At 41.1% G+C, this 21,691-nt stretch overlaps 1 protein-coding gene across 2 annotated transcripts in view; it reads right to left on the bottom strand.

Annotated features, from left to right (window-relative positions):
* Positions 1–21,691, bottom strand: part of LOC134454602 (NACHT, LRR and PYD domains-containing protein 3-like) — a 40,351-nt gene that overhangs the window by 8,538 nt on the left and 10,122 nt on the right. For both annotated transcript variants that reach the window (XM_063205675.1, XM_063205674.1), the window contains exons 4-10: positions 14,108–14,218; positions 10,197–12,068; positions 8,665–8,841; positions 6,366–6,521; positions 5,327–5,518; positions 4,219–4,377; positions 3,936–4,094 (exon numbers count right to left, since the gene is read on the bottom strand). In XM_063205675.1, the coding sequence (XP_063061745.1) occupies positions 3,936–4,094; positions 4,219–4,377; positions 5,327–5,518; positions 6,366–6,521; positions 8,665–8,841; positions 10,197–12,068; positions 14,108–14,218 (2,826 nt within the window). The remainder of the gene's footprint in view (positions 1–3,935; positions 4,095–4,218; positions 4,378–5,326; positions 5,519–6,365; positions 6,522–8,664; positions 8,842–10,196; positions 12,069–14,107; positions 14,219–21,691) is intronic.

Genomic DNA, 21,691 nt, shown 5'->3' with positions numbered 1-21,691 from the left:
AAAACGCCAAATGGCCATTTTTTCCCATTTTTGCCCGCCGACGCTCATCCCAAGTAGCCCAATTGGGCGGGCACCCGCCCAATCTGGCAACACTGATTCTGTCCCTTTTTGTTTTAGGCGGTGCAGGAGTTTTTAATGGATGTTTATTTTCTCATTTTAGATATGTATTAATAAAGAAATATTTTATTTTGCAACTGGAAATACACGTCTTCTATCCGAACCTGTTGTGCCTTGGTATAATTGAGTCAAGGTTTACTCTAGGTGGCGAAATTCCCCCAGTGGCGTAGTCGTGCAATTACAATGATCAATATTGATGATTTATTATTGTAGGAAAATTAACATCTAAAGTTCCACTTGGTTACAGATGTATGTGAAGTATGTACTGTATATGCAAAGTGCAGAGACTTCATCAGTAAGCATATTGGCCACTAAAGGTGGACTCTACCATACTTACATAGTATGTACATTGTTCAAAACCTGTAAACCCGACTTAAGTTGAAAACTCATTTTGGTTTCAAATTTTGTAGTTTTTAGTGCAGTTACAAAATACACGTTTCTAGTTGGATGATGCCTGGTGACGTGAAAAGGTGACTTTGAAATGACTAAGAAAATAAAGATTTTTACTGGTATATAATAAGTCAACGCTGTTTTACATGGCATACACTACAAATTATGTGTTTTTTTTGTTGTGTCTGCATATTGGCACACTGCTAGGCCGCACTTTTACCTCTTGGGTTTGAGGAAGTGTTGTCTACACGATGCAGTTATGCGAGATGAGTATACAGTTGAGGACGATATTATTAGCCCCCCTCCTGAAATTAGACATTTCTCTTGATTTCTCAGTAAGAATGGCCATTATTAACCATTTCTGTTATATTATTCTGGAAACAAATACACTGATGGAGATAATGTTAAATGAGTTGAATTTGGATTTTTCTATTGTTACGATGAGTTTAAACAAAAAACATTTATGAACCAAAACTGACAATAGGCTCTGATAAGTTGCTACCTAGGTTGGCACATGCCCCACTAGAGATTTTGGCCTATTTCTTCACTGCAAAGTGTTCTAGCTGGTCCAAATCGCATGGATGCTGAGCATAGACATTAACCACAGACTCTCAGTGGGATTGAGGACTGGACTATGAGCGGGTGATTCCAATATCATGGTTTTAGTGTCCTTGAAGAACCTCTGAACTAATCTAAATGTATGCTTTGGCTTACAATGTTGTTGGAAGACCCAGCAATCCAGATTCAGACCCAGACTCCCTGTGTCTGAGGCTGAATAACTAACTGAATAGACTAAACTTGATGCCCTTCCACTATCTGTAACTGTGGAAACTGCTTAGACTCATTAGACCAAATAAGCATTGGACATCTGCCTAGATGATTGTTATTGACCTGGCCTCACCTGGAGGTTTTTTCCCCCAAAGAAAGACAGTTGTTAGGGCTTGTCGTCATATTGGACTTTGGGGCCATCATCACAGAAGAACCCCTTTACTAAAGGCAGTGCATATTAGAGTGTTATTGAGCTTTGCCTGTGAACATTTGAAAGTCAAAAATGTTTTTTGAACGTCTCTGCTTTCATCTGATGATATTCAATTGCACCTGCTTTGATGCATGAATCCTGCTTCTGTCAGGTGAAGAAAGGGATAGGCCTTGAATCGTTATAAGATGGTTTCCACAATTAAACATGGTGGTGGATGCATCATTCTGTGGCAGCCTCAGCCACAGGAAACCTTGTTTGGGTGTACGGCACCATAAAAACTGAAAATTATGATAGAATGTGGAAAGTGACCTTGCAAAAATATGCTCATAGAGGGAGCTAAGATATTCACTGGATCTTTCAATAAGATAATAACCCAAAACTTGCATCCAAAGTAGTTCAAATGTTTCTCAAGGATACTAAAACCATGGTCATGGAGTGGTTCAGACCTCAATCCTTTAGATAGTATTTGAAGAGTGCTGAAAATGAATGTCCATCCTCAACATCCATGCAATTTGGACCAGCTTAACTATTTGCAATGAAAAAAATGGGCCAAAATCTATGACATCTGTGACATGTTCATCTGTGACATGTTCTACTCTTATGGTGCTGCTGGCTATTCCAGACAGTTTACTATTTGCAGAAACACAGTGTTGCTACGTGCCTCTTTAAGTCGAGCGTACGTGTAGTTACAATGTAACTGTTACATGTTAGTGATTCAGCCCAACAGCGAAAATGTCAGGGGCAGATCTGGTCTTATTATTTGTTTCACTTGTTGTCTGTGGTAGTCTGTGTCATATATTCTATGCGAGACCTAGCTCACGCCTTTCGTAAAGTCTTCACGAAAATAATAGTCATTTTCGTGGTGCATTCACGTTTTTGCCCGCCTTTCGTAAAGTCTTCACGAAAATAATAGATTAATTTTCACGCTGCCTATTCACTTGAATTGCCCCACTGCTGCTATGGTTATCCAAACGTCTGCAGGGGCGGGGAGGGGGTGCTGACAGAACACTGCTGATACACTCGGGACTCACTAATTCGACGCCCTTTCGGTACTTACGCCTTATGTCCCCTAAACCTAAACCTAAACCTAAACTTAACCCTAACCTTAACCCTAAACCTAACCCTAACCTTAACCCTAACCTTAACCCTAACCTTGACCCTAAACCTATCCCTAAATTGCTTGTTTGAAATGTTTGATTACCATGTGACGGTAGGCTACCAAAAGGGCATCAAACTAGTGGGTCATTTAAACACTTAGTGGTTTCTTTTGCCTTAAGACATGTAAAAGTTTTTATCTTTTACCTGACATGTTTCGACGGTGTTACTTCCGTCTTCATCAGAGGGTCACTCATCACGTCACTCATCACTCATCACGTCACTCATCAACATCACAGTGACCCTCTGATGAAGACGGAAGTAACACCGTCGAAACATGTCAGGTAAAAGATAAAAACTTTTACATGTCTTAAGGCAAAAGAAACCACTAAGTGTTTAAGTTAAACAGTTAGACATAATGAACTTAATTCATATGATAAACTAGTGGGTCGCTAGGCAACAGGCGGGCAATTCAAGTGAATAGGCAGCGGGAAAATTAATCTATTATTTTCATGAAGACTTTACGAAAGGCGGGCAATAACGTGAATGCACCACGAAAATGACTATTTTTTTCGTGAATACTTCACGAAATGAGTGAGATACGGTTGTCTATGCAGTGGTGGTGTACTGGGATGTTCTGGACATATGTGAGGGAAGCTAGTCCTTCTAGTGACAGAACATGGACTGTTAGAACTACCTCAATGGCAGAGGAAACATCTCTAAGCAAACTGTTCACTTCAATGCTTGGATAATGACCACCATACACTCTATAACACCCAGCAATCACATTTTAGAACTATAACACCACTCTAATGTAACCTCATTCAATTTTCACCTGTGAACCTCTACCACCACTACTAGTACACCGAGCTACGTTAGCATAGGCACTGCTAATGGCCATGTTCATGATAGCGGAGGCAGTAGCAGTCTGGGCGTCACCACTTCGCAATTTCAATGTTTTCCAACCAGAACGTATCAAAATTTCATGGACTGCACAGAATGTGCCATCACGAACACAGAAAATTGTCTGAAAATGACCAACAGACGTTACAACTGAACAGAACAACTTCTGTATATGAGAGGTCTGTTTCCAGACACATGAAAACACCTTTGAAACAATGTAAACTTCTATTTTTCTATTGAAGTCCACCTTGAAACAGAAATCAACACAGTTAAAATGTTGTAGTATACTTCTATTGTGTATATACATATACATGTCAGTGTATACAATGTGTTTTGTCCGTTGAATCACAGGACATAACCTATTGCTGGTGGAGATTTGGCAAGATGAAGGAAAAGGTAAAAATGCAGTGCATTTTGTGTATGAAAAAGTATCTAATAATGATAAACTCACTGATAGCGTGGGTCATTCTCCAGAGCAAGCAGCTTCTCAGCAGCAGATTCATATAATGTATGGACATGCAGTTGCAGTTGTGTGATGCATGAGGACTGTGAGGTTAGGACAGAGGTCAGATAGGAGCAGCTCTTCTCTGAGAGGGTAAAGGACTCAAGTCTGGGGGAGATAGGTGAGAGTTAACATTAGTATATTGACAACTGCTGCAGTTGTGTGCAGCACACAAACACCTCTCTTCCAGTGTCACACACACACACACAAACACACACCAAGTGGTACTTACGTTAGTTCCTCCAGTCTGCAGTCTTGACGACCAAGAGTGGAACATAAACGTTCCCCCTCCTGATCCTTCAGGCGTTTCCCTGAGAGTGTAGATGTGTGTGAGATCAGAGCAGAGATCAAACAGGAACAGATCTCATCTGTCAATTGATGGTCCTGCAGCCTGGGAAAAAGAAAGACATACAGGCATCATGAGACCATGTACTTGCACCAATGGTGCAGTCACTTGCGGCATGGTTGTTGATGCCAGACGGGCTGATATGACTAATTCAGAAACTGCTGATCTACTGGGATATTCACACACAAGCATCTCCAGGGTTTACAGAAAATTGGCCGAAAAAGAAGAAATATCCTGAGGGCATGAGTTTAGTGGCTGAAAATGCCTTGTTGAACTCAGGTCAGTAACCTACGAAATCCCATGTTACTTTGCACAATCGTTCTGATCTGAAAGACAATCGTTCTGATCTGAAAGACAGCATGGAGTCCATACCCAGAGAACGAACCAAATCATAGTCCCTGTCACTCTCCAATCAGTGAGGTGTGGAAAGGCGATGACTGCAGCTTATTTGAAAAGATGCAACTGACATGATTGGCTTTGTCTATGTATGCCAAATGATATGCCATTTGTAACGCCCAATAAACGGCTCGTCAATCGTAAATCACACACCCCCTACAGGGTTTGCAGTAGGCCGGTCGTCAGACCTTATCTTACTTGTGATTAGATCTGGTGATAACCGGTCAAAGAGGTCAGGGGAGAATGACCAGATTCATTTGAGTTAATGAAAAAACAATAACTCAAATAATAATTTGTAATAACCAAGGTATACAAATGAGCATGGCTGAAAACACAGCACATCTAACCCTGAGGCAAATGGGCAACAGCAGCAGCAGACCATACCGGGTGCCACTTGTGTCAGCTAAGAACAGGGCTAACTGAGGCTACACGTTGCCTGGTCTGAAGAATCTTGCAGCAAATTTGTGCTGCGACACTGGCATGGTAGGGTCCGTCTTTGGTGTCAACAACTGATTGATCAACAACAATCGATCTTTGTTGGAATGCCGCAGGCAGTTAAGGCACTTTTGTATGTTTAGTACAAGTAGATATTGAGCACCTTAACTCCCAACGCTTGCAATCTGAATGGCAACCACTTGAAGATGACACAGTAAGGGATGATAATGATGATGATAAACACTCCTTCCAGTCTGGGTCCTTCAGCTGCAGAAGTGTGAGGTGCGAAGAGCTTGAGGTGAGAGCAGAGGCCAAATAGGAGCAGCTCCTCTCTGTCAAAGGACAGTACCACAGCCTGGGAGTGACAAAAGGTTACAATTGGTCAACAGTTAGTCACTTAGACCTGATGATTGCAATATCACCAACTAAACAGTTTTGTATTACAAAACAAAACAAACCAATCACACACACAAGCACGCGCACACGCACGCACACACACACACACACACACACACACACACACACACACACACACACACACACACACACACACACACACACACACACACACACAGGCAAGGGAAGACAATGAAGTTTTACTTTGCAAGTTTCTACACATGATATAAAGAGTTGTGATGCATGCCTACTGTAAACGGTTTGCAATTATCCATCGGTCATGTCAGTGTGGTAAGCAAAAGCAAAACATGGTGACTTAATATGCCACTCGGAAGAAGGATAGATCGATTTTCAGAGAATTCAAGATGGATGAACCAGTGGGGAGCACCAGACATTATTTTCACGCATAGAATGGCCCACAGAGTCCAAATCTCAACCTCATTGAAAGTCTTTGGCGTGTGCTGGAGATGATTTTGCACAGTAGGGTATTCACAGTCTACCATTATACAAGCTCAATGCAACACTACGTATATGGAAATAAATCCTGACTTTGCAGCAGTTTATTGAAATAATGCAACCGTAATCTGCAAACCAAATGTGCATCGTAATCAAAGTTAATCAAAGTGTGTGTGGATTAATTTTTGATGGGGACATTATTTTGGTCAGGCTGTGTATATCTCAAAGCACAAGATTCAACCCTTGTTCAACCACATGAGCAACACCACTTTCCTATTACCCTGTAATAACTGCATATCGCTTTGGATGAAATGCCGGTTAAGTGTAATGTACAGTAATGTAATGCTTACGTTAAAGTCTTCAGTCTGCAGGCTTGATGACTAAGAATAGCACATAAACGTTCCACCTCCTCTTCCCTCAGGCATCTCCCATCGAGTGTAGTTGTGTGTGAGGTCAGCGCAGAGACCAGATGGCAGATCTCCTCAGTCAGAATACAACTCTCCAAACTGGGTGAAAGAAAGACACACATCTGTAGCATCATGGCTCTTACCTGATTATCATCGACTTTCAAATCTCGTACTGAGATGTTGGTCTGACCAAGCAGGCTGTCATCATGCTTTAGCGTATGTATCGCACGCTAGTGCATTCAGCGTGCTGGTGCAACGCATTTTGAAGTTAAAGCGTGCTCCTCAACGCAACGGTAAAGCGCTTTCTTGCACTTTTGACAAGTGAAGAGGTTTGCACAGTTTTCCCGCCGTGTCGGCGATTTTGTTTTCTCACAGCGCATTTATGTTACTAAACGCAAATATGCTTTGCTGTGCCCTAACCAAAACCACCCCTAAACCTAACCTGTCAGTAAAGCAAAGTTTCTGCTGCTTTACTTTTGCCAAGAACAGCGAGATTAGGCGAATTTCTACCTAAATTGTGCCTAAACCAAAACCATCCCTAAACCTAACCTGTCACAGGGCGTTGTGGAGCACGACTTAACTTGAAAATGCGTATTGGACAAACGCGATAGTGGGTTCAAATCAGTGTGTCATAGATACGCCTATGCATGATGACAGCCTGCTTGGTCAGATAACAAATAGCTTTTCCCAAACGCCCTGATTAACCCGCCTGCCTCGGCTTGCTACTGGTCAAGGCCAGAAAAAGGCTGTGCCAAAGTTTAAACCAAACATTTTCTTGGTCCCAATTGAATGTAACTTCTTAAACCACGTCACTGCCTTGAACACGCCTCTACCCAGGGTCATTGGAGCTGCTCAAATTGATTCCTTCCAGACAAAGTGGGCGGAGTTCCCAATTTCTCCAGAACTCAGAAACTATATTTGTATTGCTCCTGGCCTGACTAGAAGGAAACCGAAGGTGTTGCGTCACTAGGAGGGCGTAGCCTGGCTACCATGCCTCGCACCTGCATGCACACATAGGCCTACTGTCTGGTCACCGCAAAGTTGAGAAGATTTACACTTTTACATTTTTTTTGTTCATTAAAGCTAATTTTAATGACTTTGGATGTTTTTGCAGAACTCTTCACACAGATACAATACCACCTATTTGGGAAAACTAGTAGCACAAAAAGTTGTGCAAATTTGGTGTGAGGTCCATGTGTAGAGTTCAGCAAAAGAAAACAGATAAAGTTGTCAAAAAATACATTGTATCACAAAAGTGAATACACCCCTCACAGTTTTGCAGATTTTTGAGTATATCTTTTCATAGGAAAGCATTACAGAATTTTCACTTTGACACAATGATTAGTGACCTTTTAACAACATATTTAAAAGCAAATTTGTTTATCTTGGTCTCTTCAGATCACACGACATGGTTCCAGTGATCCATATCCTTGGTCTGTTCATCTCTCTTGAGACCAAGATAGATAAATTTGCTTTAGATGGTGTAAAGCATGTGTGGTGGTAAACAAGTGAGTTTTACAAAAAAGGTGTATCCTCTCATAAGCCAAGCATGGTAGTGGGACTGACATGGTTTGGGGATGTATGAATGCTGAACATTGGCAATCTGAAATACACCTAAAAGAAACATGCATGTCAACATGCACTGTGACTACTGACGCAGATCATGATATTCTCCATAGGATTGCATTCAAATCTCACACCAATCTATTTAAGCCAGATGCAGACTCAAAATGTAAAAGTTCAATGCAAAGAAAGGTTGAAACGCACACTGATGACCTCCCTTGTCATCCCTTTTCATTTCGTTTCATTTCGAGATGATTCGAGCCAACATAGCCCCTTCTCTACCGGATTTTAATCTGGGGTGTACTCACTTTTGTGAGTACATGTTCAAACATTAATGGCTGTATTTAGTTTTTTTCTGAGTGAACAAGATTTTTTAGTGGTTAAATACGTTGTTAAAAGGGCACTAATCATTGTGTCAAAGTGAAAATTCTGTAATGCTTTCCTATGAAAAGATATACTCAAAAATCTGCAAAACTGTGAGGGGTGTATTCACTTTCGTGATATACTGTAGCTTTAGCAAACAGGAAAAACTGTGATTTACCTCAGATGGATTTGAAGTTGGAGGAGAACCCAATGTCTAGTCTAATTCTGTTTTCTGCATATCGCCCATTATATCTGCCTGTTCTGACAGTGATCAAGTAAGTTAAGAGGGGGGATGTGTAGAATGAATGTTTAGTACCTCAACTCCCAGGACTTGCGACCAGCTAAAGATGACACAGTCAATGATGATTCATACTCCTTGTTTGGGTCCTTCAGCTGCATAATCAACTGCAGCCGTGTGAGTCTTGAGGAGTTTGCAGTCAGGGAAGAGGCCAGGTAGGTGCAGCTCTTCTCTGACAGATTACATCTATACAGCCTGGGAGAGACATGTAACTGTATGTTACCTACACATAAATACCTGAATCGAGGAAAAACACCCAGCTAATCTATTTCACACACACACACACACACACACACACACACACACACACACACACACACACACACACACACACACACACACACACACACACACAGGTGATAAATGTCACAAGTGCTGTCAACTATTTAAAATACTTTTGTCTCTTTAATCCTATTTTTTATTCTCTCACTAGAAGTACCACGAAATGATATGCCTATTCATGACATCAGTCAGTCCAATTCACCCAACTCATGCTGCACACGCATTTGCAACCCGCCACCAGTAGTCATACATAACTTGGCATACTCAGTCATGTTCCCTGGTTTGTTCATGGGGGTATACCGAACTCTCCTAGTCTAGATGAGGGGGTGATCACCCCTAATGCAGCTGTCCTGCCTTTTTCATAGAGCTCAATTCCTCAGATACACACTGACAAATTTAATTCATGACTTAAATACAAAAAATTAAGTTAGAATTTCTTGTGCTTCTTGACTTGACCTGCAAGAAATGGATAACGAAACAAGTTTCAATCTATATAAAATAATCTTGAAGGATGTGGTTTTATTCAGTTAACCCTTAGTGGAGTGTTGGTGAAAAAATCCTCCTCTAAAGGAAAAAGTGGGGTTTGGCAATAAAAACGCTCACGCTGAAAATGCACACACACACACCAGTGTTAATTTTGTCAGCTTTTTTAAATTTAGTCGTAGTCTTAGTCACAATGACGAAAATCAATTTTAGTCTTAGTCATATTTTAGTCATTGCCTTCCCAATTTAGTCTTAGTCTTAGTCTAAATGACGAAAATCAATTTTAGTCTTAGTCAATTTTTAGTCATTTTAGTCATTTTAGTCAACACTGTACATAATAGAACTTCTCCACACACTGCTTCTCTTTTGAACATATATCATTGACTGTACAGAATAACCCTCTCCGCACACGGCTTCTCTTTTTAACATACATCATTGACTGTACAGAATAAACCTTCTTCACACACTGGTTCTCTTTTTCTAAATTTTATTGAACACCAGTGTTAATTTCGTCAGCTTTTTAAAATTTCGTCTTAGTCTTAGTCACAATGACGAAAATCAATTTTAGTCTTAGTCATATTTTAGTCATTGCCTTCCCAATTTAGTCTTAGTCTTAGTCTAAATGACGAAAGTCAAAAAAGGGCATTGACGAAATATTTTAGTCATAGTCATGGTTGACGAAATTAACACTGACACACACACACACACACACACACACACACACACACACACACACACACACACACACACACACACACACACACACACAGGTATATTTCACTTACTTTGCTGAGGGGGATGATTTGAATACATCAGATGGTATCAGCTTCTGGAGGACATCATCTGGAAAGAGGACTTCTGTCTTATCCATCTCTGGTGTTTCCATGTAACTTCTCAGATCAAACTCATCCAGGTCAGTTTTAAACTTGAACTCCACCGTCTTCCACTCTCCTGGTATAAGCATCTTCACAAGCAAAGTTCCTGATCTCCTGTCAATTTCCTCCACTACAGCATGCTGATTCAGCTCATTCATACAGTAGAACAAGTTGATCTCTCTTTCTCTCTCACTCTGAGCTCGGATCATCTTTTTCACTAACTGGATAGTTTGCTCTGCGTTCTGTGATTGGCTTCTGGTTTCTGGAAGTATGCTTCTTCTTTCTGGCAGTATGCTTCTTAAGAGAATCTGATTTGACTCCAGTGAGAGGCCCAGAAGGAAGCGGAGGAAAAGGTCCAGGTCTCCATTCTCACTCTGCAAGGCCAGGTCAACTGCACTCTTGTGTACGTCGTGTAGATGTGGTACTCTGAATAGAGCAGATAGCCGAGAGGATTGTGGTCGGTCAGGCATGTTTCTCTCTCTTCTGATGAACACATATAAAGCTGCAAGGAACTCCTGAATGCTCAGGTGAACGAAGCTGAACACTCTTGCCCGAGACACTCCAATGTTCATCCCTTCTTCTCTGAAGATCTGAGTACACAATCCTGATTTAACGGATGCTTCTGTGACATCAATGCCACAGTTGTCCAGGTCGTCTTTATAGAAGATCAGCTCTCCCTCCTCTAGCTGTTGGAAAGCTAGTTTCCCCAGTTTGAAAAGCATCTCTTCATTTCTCTCATCACTCTCTTCCTTACTCTCATCCCTCTCTGTGTACTTGATTCCTTTTACTTTGATCTGAAAGATCAGGAATTGTATGTACATCTGAGTGAGAGTCCTTGGCATCACCACACTCCCTAATCCATCTGACTTTCTTTCTGCTACTGAAGCTGCAATCCAGCATATGATTGGAATATGGCACATGATGTATAGACTCCTGCATGACTTCAGGTGCGCAATGGTTTTGTCAGCCAGGCTCTTGTCAAGCTTCTTCCTGAAGTAGGCATCCTTCTGTTGGTCGTTAAACCCCCTTATCTCATTCACCTGATTCACTATCACTGAATCAGTGATCTTACTGGCTGCTGCTGGTCGGGTGGTGATCCAAACGAGAGCAGAGGGTAGCAGATTTTTCATAATTAGGTTTGTAAGCAGCACGTCCAGTGGGACTGACTCTGCCACATCAAAGCACTCTGGGTTGGAGCGAAAATCTAGAGGAAGGCGGCACTCATCCAGACCATCAAAAATGAGCATGACACTCTGCTTTGAGGTGAAGATTCCTGGATCCTCTATGCCTGAGAAAAAGTATTTAATGAGATCCACTAAACTGATGTCTTTCTCCTTCATCAGGTTCAGCTCTCGGAAAGGAAGTGGAAATATGAAGTTGACATCCTGAATCGACTTTCCTTCAATCCAGTCCACAATTAACTTCTGTACCGAGACTGTTTTTCCGATGCCAGCCACTCCCTTTGTCAGCACTATTCCAACAGGTTTCACTTCTTCAGAGGATGTCTTGACTTGTTTAGATAAGGATTCAAAGATCTCACTGCATTTAATTGCCTTGCATTTGGATGCTTTTCTCAAGGATGCCCTCTCTATCTGTGTGATCTCGTGTTCTCTATTGATCTCTCCTCTCCCACCCTCTGTGATGTAGAGGTCTGTGTAGATATTTTCCAGAAGTGTGGGGTTCCTCTCATCTGTGAGTCCTTCCATCAGAGACTGAAACTTTTTTAGCAGATAAGATTTGTGTGCCTCTTGCATTTCCATATTGAACGGATCACTCTGGAAACTGTGTGTGAGAAACAACAAAACATTTTTGCATTTCTTTACAAACTGAACAAAACACACATGCGCGCGCCCACACACACACACACACACACACTTCATTAGAGATCTTAGACAACTTGTTCGGGTCGCTCTGTCAAGTTACATTCGGGGTTCTCTGACAGCCGACCGTGAAAGTGGTCGCGAGAGTCATCGTGCACTTACTATTGACTCAAATAAGCATTGGCTGACAGTGATTAAGTTTTAATCCTACATAGTGACGCTTTTAGGCTGCCATTTGCAACAAGCACCTGGACTATGCAATAGTGTGCCTCCATGTAAAAGCAAAAGATGACTCCTACGCATCTTGAAAATTCTGGGGAATTGACAGTATCACACCTCCCCAACAAGATGATGATATGATCAAATTGCTAATGAGACCTACACCTGTGATGTCTTTATTTTCTCTGTAGTATCACCAGTATCGTTTGACTCTGAGGAGGTGCACTGAAACGTCAGGTATATTGAAAGTTCAGTCACTTTGTGTACCGAATTTTTTTTTTTAAAAAAATAAGGTGAGTACCCCGATCATCCTTAGGTCTAGTCACTGAGAAGTAGCCCAGTCTGTCTTGATGCTACATGACAAATCCCCATCATTTGATTTTTAAAAAGTATGGTCAGGTGTGTGTGTCGCATATGAAATGTTACGTTAGAAAACCATGTAAAATTATAAATGCATGTAACAAGTTTTAATTTTTAAAAAACATGTTTGAAATCTTAAAGCCTGTTAAGTTTGAATGAATATTTTGCCATGTCCAATGACGTAACGATTCACACTATTTGACATTATGACCCTATTATTACATTCATATTACATACCCTGTTAAATACTGTAGGCTATATCAGGCGATGACCTAAACCTCAACTTTTCCCTAAAACAACATATTTATATGTTGGTTTTGCAATGTATCAAAATATCAAAATATGTCAAACATAACTAACTTGCTGGTTAGAACAACTGCTACTGTATTTCCACCCAGTGTCGGGTTCATTTTTAACAAGATCTTTTAGTAATGATGGGAGAGCCTGACCACTATGCAAAGCTTTCTCCAGCACAATGGGAAGTATTCTCAACAGGGTTAAGGTTTGTACGCTGTGGTGGACAATCCATGTGTGTAAATGATGTCTCAAGCTCCTTGAAACACATTTTCAAAATTTGAGCCCCATGGCATTGTAATCTAAAATGGCCATGGGGAGTCAAAAATAATTACTGGGCTTGAAATGAGGGGTTTTTCGACACTAATCCAAACCTTGGACCTCCACCTATGCACCACAAATCCACCACGACACGCCTCGTTCATTTCCATTCAATGTTTTGCAACTTATTGCCCCACGAACCAGGAAGTAGAGGGCGTGACTGTTACTGGACTTGAGCTGCCACCTGCGGTTGTTAATGTGGTACTGCAACGCTATTGTCATGTACAAGATCACCCAGTGTACCTCCTGTGTTGTTGCCTTGTTGAACATGAATAGTCAAGTACACCAGCACCGCCGTGTCCTCGTTCTTGTACATGAAACAGTGACTTAGGTGCCCCATTCTCTCTGCCTAAAGCAAAAGAGCCTGCGCAAGGGAGCCAATCAGGGAAAAAGGAGGGGTGGAAAGGCAAACGGAAGCTTACAGTTTGTTTGAATAGATACAACTGACACGATTGGCTACAGGTATGGGATATGTATGTAAATGCCAAATGATCTATTCATAACGGCCATGGCAATGTAAGATATTGGTGAAAAATGAACCCAGCACTGAATGGAAGTAATTATTGTGACACTGCAGACACTTATCAAAACAATGTGTACCACAATTTAAGCTAAAGGCTTTCCAAAAAAATGCAACCAAAGAAAAAAAAAGTTTGCACACTATGTTGATAGTGTGCAACCTTTTTCTTTGTCTGGCAGTGCATTAAGTTTGCTTATGTAGGAGCTAGGAACACTAGTAAACCAGCCCCAAATCACTAGTGGTGAGTATGTTTACTGCGTGAATCTCAGAATGACACTGTTACACACCTCTGACCAGGAACATCTTCATCAACGGGCATGGAGTCATCCATGGGCTGGTCACTTTCCATGGACACATAACTCAGCTCTCTTGAGGGTGATATCTTACAATCCGTGAAGCTATATATCACACACACACAAAGTAAAAATGTATGGCATTATTTCTAGCCCCTAATGATCAGATCACTACAACTACCTCTCAGGTTAGCGGAGCCCATGGGCGGCGCTATTAAGAGGCTAGGGGAAGCTTAGCTTCCCCAAAGTTGTCATAAGAAATAAATAAAAGGAATTTTTAAAATATTTTTTTTATATCCAGCGATGGAATGTCGCAGGCACACACAATGAACCAAAACGAGGGTTTCCTGCTGAATGGCCTATCCACCTTGTTAGTAGATCTAGTTTCGTTGCGGCGATGTCATGCTGCGGTCAACCAATCAGGTGTCAGTTCTACTGGCTCCGACAGAGCCAGGCGGCGAGGCGGTCTCGTTGCTTACGAAATGAAATCTGGAATGTTTAATATCTCGATAAAAATGACCTCTGGAATAAATTGGGATTCCACTACATTTCATTTTCAGATCATTCGTTTTTTTTTCACCAGCCATAGGTCACAATGTTGACATTTTCCTCTTGTAGCATTCGTTATTCAACCACACTACAGGTATCTATAAATGGATAGCCTATTTGGCGAATCTAAATGGATATTTTGCCTCTATCTTCAAGTAACAGGAATTAACAAGACAGAATAAGGTAGGAAATCCGTTTTTCCCCCTGCTCGCCGAAGCACTAAGTTTACTATGTTGTTGTCAATGTTGTTATCGATGTAGTTGTCTACTTGCCTTCCGTCTAACTAGCCATCACTTCAGTGCAAATCACCTGTGCTATCCTGTCACCAAGCTAACACCACTTTCAAAAATGCACCCCTTTCCTGAATTCATGGTGGGCTGCCCGGGTGGTTTAGTTACCATATGTAATGTGATGTGTGTAGATTCGCTTGTGTTTGTTGGGCATCTGCGTGTGACTGGAGTGAACAGTGTACAGTGCGAGGCAGCGAGAACAGTGTCTGGCTGCGCAAGCTACTTGTAGAACCTAGTAAGCTAACATTTAGCTCCCCTAGACAAGCTACATCCAATAGAAATATTAAGCTAGCTACAGCCATCTGGAAAATGTAGTGAACTACATTACAAGCTACTTCAAATAGAAATTCAAAATTACAGCATATTTGTATTATTTGGGCTGCAAAACCGACATCTGATATGTCTGTTGGATATGATAGCCCCATATGATATTTTTGGGCATGGTAATACCTATGCTCAATCAGCTGGCTTCTTTGCTCTCCTGTCTCCCCCCGTGTGTGCGCATTTTGCCTCGTCATTAGTTTTGCGAGTTTGATTGCGAGTTTTGATACCGGTCTGATGGAGGTAGAGCGCATGAAAATGTCAGTCTGGTGTATGATTTGATTGCTCGAGACATTTTTGCGAGATAATAGTCCATGGTGTGGCAACTAGCCGTCTTCCTCTCCTGCCTTCAGTGTGTGTGTGTGCGCGTGTGTGTGCCTGTCGCGTTTGACAGTTCCATTGGCGCACGAGCATGAAGACCCGTAGTTGCGCATGGAAATGTTCCGTTTTATTTGTTCATCATTTTGTTTCAACATCATCTAATGTCATGATAATATATCAAAAGCCGCGGTTAGGGCCTCGCGTGGCGACTGATTCAGTGCCCCCGGACCCTGATACCACAACAGTTTCTCCGATGACGCCCCCCCCCCCCTTTTTTATTTATTTTTTTTAATTATTTTTTTTTTAGCTTCCCCAAGAGTCTTGCTGTAGCGCCGCCTATGGCGGAGCCCATCACTTATTTTCACAACTTTGTCTCTGCAGATCAATACACACAATTCTCTGCTTTTTTACACATGTTTTAGAAAACGTTGGTGTAAGAATATTACTATATGTACAATACAAAGACAACCAGAATCCTTTAAATTTCAATGGCGCAAGGGGGAAAACAACACAGATTATTACAATGACATTTTTTTCTGATGGCTTAAACACAAACCAAAGCATTGTACTGACACTGCAAAAGCAAACATCTTTTGTTAACGCCTACACACTATTTTCTTCAAATAGGTCTGATCCCTAACACTTCTCAAATTTTGGAAAACATTTGGAAAACAGGACGGCATGAAAACGCCCAGAACCAGTATTAAATATTCAGTCTTGCTGAAGGAAATAATGCCATGTCTTCACTTTCTGTATTATATGAAAGATAAATGTGTGCTAATGTCCAAAACATCATTGGATGCAGTTAATAGTTAGTGGAATTGGCAAATAAAATCCATGGACTTAAAAGCGCAGCTGAATCGTAGAATAACCCACAGGCATAGTTCCAGTTCCACGTAGGCTTCTCTCTCCCTCCCCCTCTCTCTCTTGTATGTGCACATTAAAAGCTGCTGCGCATTCTTTGATGCACGATGTTGAATGCCTTGTGTAGCCTACATGCTCTTCTTCACCTGGTCGCAAGTTATTTGTAGACCATGTCACTGTCATATGCTAGAGCAGGGGTGTCAAACATATGGCCTGCGGGCCGGATCCGGCCCGGCAGAGGGTTTCATCCTGAGAGGGTTTTCATCTCTCTTTCTCTCTCTCTCTCTCTCTCTCTGTTTCTCTCTCTCTCTCTCTCTCTCTCTCTCTCTCTCTCTCTCTCTCTCTCACACACACACACACACGTAGTAGAGAACACGTCACACCTATTATAAATGGTGTATTTGTACCATGACTAGCATTTAATAAAGCCTACCAAGTGTTGATCATTTAAAAAAAATATTTCAGTTGTGTAGGACATTGAAATTATGATATCAATGTAACTGATTGAACTGCCTGTGCACAGTGCAAGGTGTGTCCCTATGTTTTCTCCATAGTCCAATGACGTGCGAGATCAATGTGAGAGTTCGATTAACTGAGGATGACATGTTTACATCCAGCACAACTACATTTAGCTTACGCAGTTGCGGTCCGATACAAGCCTAATGTTGTGTCATGTTAGGGGTGACCTGCACCGTGAGGCTCGAATCGTACTACAACCTTGTTAGGTAATGTAGTTGCGCTGGTTGCACACAGATGTTGGTGACGTCATCCCAACTTAATCGAGCCCCACGTTGATCTTGCACAACGTCATGGTACCCAGCCAGCCACTGAGTGGCTAATTAGTCAGTGGCGACTAAGCCATGATTTTTATAAAGACACACGAAATGGTAGAGTTGTGGAGCTCTCCCGGTGTTCTGGTCTGCTGAGGTAGGCTACTGTGATGCCCGGTCATACTGTGGCTGCGTCCCTCCTCTCTATGTCTAAGCACTGATTCTTGAGAAAGTGGCTAAAACAGTTTGTAATGTTGACAGAAAAAAACTAAGTGAATTACAAAATTATATGGTATATCCTCGTAGACTAAGGTCTTGGCTTTTCAGAAATGCACAAGGCCAATCTCCCCATTATGTATTTTTTTCAGAAATCAGGCTTTTCTCCGATCATACCTTGTTTTTTGTCAACACCGTCAGACACAATTAAAAGTTATTAAAATTGTATTGATTTGGTTGTATATGTATCTGGAGTTTTTAAGTGATTATGTGTATTTTTTGGTTCACACATATGCCTTTAAATGTTGAAAATTCACTTTTGTTCTATTTTAATACTGTTTCATGTGTTCTAATTTTAAAATATGTACCGTCATACGATGCTTACTTAACGCCTAAATAGAACAAACAATTTTTTGTAATTTCACAAATATTCGTGTAGGCTTAAATTGGCTATTACTTTGATAATTCAACAACTCCTAAGGAAAACTAAAGAAGGCAAGTGCTACACCCTACATCATGACAACATTCTACAGAGGAACCATAGAGAGCGTCGTGTCCAACTGCATCACAGTGTGGGGAGGAAGCTGCACGGAGAAAAACAGGAAGACACTCCAGCGTGTTGTGAACACAGCGAAGAAGATCATTGGAGTACCACTCCCCTCCCTGCAGGACATTTACACCACACGCCTCACCCGGAAAGCACTGATGATCATCAAAGACACAAGCCACCCTGCACACAAACTGTTCAGCCTCCTGCCCTCTGGAAAGAGGTACAGGCGCCTCCGTTCCCGTACCACCAGGCTGGCGAGCAGCACAATGCACCAAGCGATCAAGATGCTGAACACTCAACCCACTCTCCCTCCACTGTCAGCCTCTAGCCAGCAAGGCCACTGACAACCCCCCCCCCCCCATCCCCCACCACCATATCTGCGACTGAACATTCCACCTGCACTACTATACTTGTGACTGAACTTTCAACCTGCAATAACTCAAAACATGCACACACACACACACACACACACACACACACACACACACACACACACACACACACACACACACACACACACACACACACACACACACACACACACACACACACACAAGCACACTGCACTTTCTGCACTAAACCCAAACATAAACACACTGACACACACACACACACAGACACACGAACACACACACAGACGCACACCGCACCTTCTACCTGCACTAAACACATACACACACACACACACACACACACACACACACACACACACACACACACACACACACACACACACACACACACACACACACACACACACACTGCTGCTGGTGTACTTGACAACCTTTTTAATATTTATTTTTCTTCAAAATGCTACTATTACCATGTCTAGAACGCTATAAAGGACTTTTTTAGGAAAAGCACAAAAGCACAACAATACCTCTTAATGTATGTCCTCTACAAGTCTTCTGTTGTCCAGTCTTGCACTTTAAATGTCTGTATGAGCACTGTCTATGTCCATACTGTCTTAAGTCCATGTATAAGTACTGTCTATGTCTATACTGTCTATGTCCTTACCTAGATTAGTCTATGTCTGTATGGGAAAGCAAGAAATGTAATGTCAAATTCTTTGTATGACCAGTGCATGTAAAGAAATTGACAATAAAACCTACTTGACTTGACTTGACTTGAAAATGTTGTAAGCACATTCCTTTAAAATGTCCAAAACTCCTTCTTACGGTGGTGACTTAAGAACTGATGGTGGTGACAGTAATCTGAGAGTGGTGAAAGTGGCCTAATTAGTACCTGCATTTAGCAAAATAAATAGCCCTCTCAAGTCAATGGCATCTTTCATAAACACTTTATTTTTGTGTGTGTACAGTATGAGCATGTGTTTTTTCTTCATTAGTTAGATTATCTAGGAAGTAAGCCACTGGTTGTTGAAAATGTGGTAAAAACAGCTTTTAAGTTGTTCAAATCCAAAATATAGAGGTGTATTATCATAGATGTAGGTCTTAGCTGTGCAGTGAATGCATTGGCCAAGCTCCCCATGTTTAACATTTTTCATAAAATGGGCTCTTTCTTGTTTTGTCAACAGCGGCAGACAGAATTAGAAGTAAAAACACATGTTTACTGTATTAAAGTGAATTACTTTAACAATTCAACATAACTGTAGATACTTATTGTATGCATATTCTTAAAACAGGTCAAAAACACGTAAAACATGTGTTTTTGGTGAACTCCATCAGATGTCACCACCGTCAGGTTTTTTGACAAAAAAACCTCCAAATGCACCTCAGTGGGGGCTAGAGTATAATTTTGGATCACAATTATTACTAACATGCCTAGTAATGTTTCATTAACCAGCACAATTTAGTAAAATATGGAACAACATGATGAGCAGAACAAAATCTGACGGTGGTGACATCTGACGGTGTGAGACAAAAAAGCACTCTTTTAAATATTATGCATTGTTTGTTCACATTAGCCATTTCATTTTCGCTCAGTTTCTTGGGTGCTTCATACCTTTTCTGAAAAAAAATATATTTATTAACATTAATGTTATACAATACTATTAAAACCCCCGACGGTGTTGACAGTTTATGTTTGGGACAGTACCAGTGTCCAAACAAATGAACAAATTTAGGACAAAATAATAAACTTACAGGAGCTTCAGTGATGGTGAAGTAGGCAGTAGAGCTAAAGGTTTGAAAAGGGGTCCTCAGTAATGAAAATTACCTTGTGCATACCTGATTTTATTGTCTTTTAGAAAAAATCTGACGGTGGTGACCAATATGCTGGACACATTTTTAGCAATCAGTAAATAATAGTAAATATTGTTTTACATCCACTATGTGCACATCTGTAGAACCACTTTAATATGGTCTTCCACATCATGGTGATATTGTTCAATTCTGTTAGTGATTTTTGTATTTTAAGTCAATTGAAATGATGATGCCAGTCCTTGGGACAGGCGTTTTTACAGGGTGTGGACAGGTCTATAGCCATGAAAAGTAATACAATTACACTTAAATATTTCAAACAACTGTGTATTCGTGTAACAGACCCCTTGGCCATTACCTGGGTTCATTTTGTTTGTGAAAATTTAGTTGATTTTCAACAGAATTAATATTTTACTGCTGGGACATGTTTTTGCCAAACTTTCAAGAATCAGTGTAAGTATGTGTATTTGTAAACCATGTAAACCCCATTGTGTATGCATTATGTTCACTGTAGGCTATTTGTTAATCGCCAGGTTGGACAGAGTTACTGATGTGCACTGATGAAGGTCTGAGGACCGAAACGTTTGCACCCCCACTTGGTAGCACTTTATTTTATTTTTTTGTTGAAGTTGATGGATTAAAACACCTTTCCTGCATCGGCAACCCTTGGTGTGCGAGTTCTCTTCTTCCTCCTGTGTTCTACAATACCCAGAACCCACGCACCCACAAGGCCTGGAGTAATTGGTGCGACACCCTTCCTGACCTAACGTTCCCCATACATGATACATAAAACTGGAACTGGAAAAAATTATGAAATGAATAATGTTAAGAAGAAGAAGAAAAGACAAACCTGTCATTATCTTGAGTTCATTTTTGTATTTTCAAAATACAAGACATGTATATCATGTATATCATACAAGACATGTATATCATTCAAACCATTTTTTAAATATATTATTTTGATACATTTCATGACCAAGTATTTGGATTTTGTATCAAAATAGCCTACTTTATGATGAATATGTGCCCAGCTCTGATCAGGGCTGCGTTCTTTACCAAATGTGACATAGGGCAATATTGCTTACATTCGCTACGATAAACTTATTGTCCACCCTCCCAACCAAAAGCCGGGCGGAGTTGCAAATGTTGCAACAGCGCCACAGAGGTCTGAAGGAGTCGTGGGGGAGACGCCAGCAGAGAACACCGGTCCGTAAGTCGCTGGCACGCACGCACAAACTGTGAACTGCGGTATTTTCCTTTTCTCTTAATTGACTACTCACTATGTCGCGATCAACACTTCCAAAGAAAGGGCTAAAAATAGCTCATCTAAACATATGCAGTTTAAGAAATAAGGTGCAAGAGATTGAGAACATTTTAACTGCTGACGGTATTCATATCCTTGCCATCTCGGAAACTCACCTTGATCAGACATTCAATGATGCCACAGTGGACATACCAGGCTATAGGATTCACAGAAAGGACAGAGATATGCATGGGGGTGGTGTGGCAATATACATCCAAAGCCACATTCCTGT

The sequence above is a fragment of the Engraulis encrasicolus genome, chromosome 8 (genome assembly GCF_034702125.1).
Source record: "Engraulis encrasicolus isolate BLACKSEA-1 chromosome 8, IST_EnEncr_1.0, whole genome shotgun sequence".
Classification (NCBI taxonomy): domain Eukaryota; kingdom Metazoa; phylum Chordata; class Actinopteri; order Clupeiformes; family Engraulidae; genus Engraulis; species Engraulis encrasicolus.
This window is presented reverse-complemented; position numbering and strand designations above follow the sequence as displayed.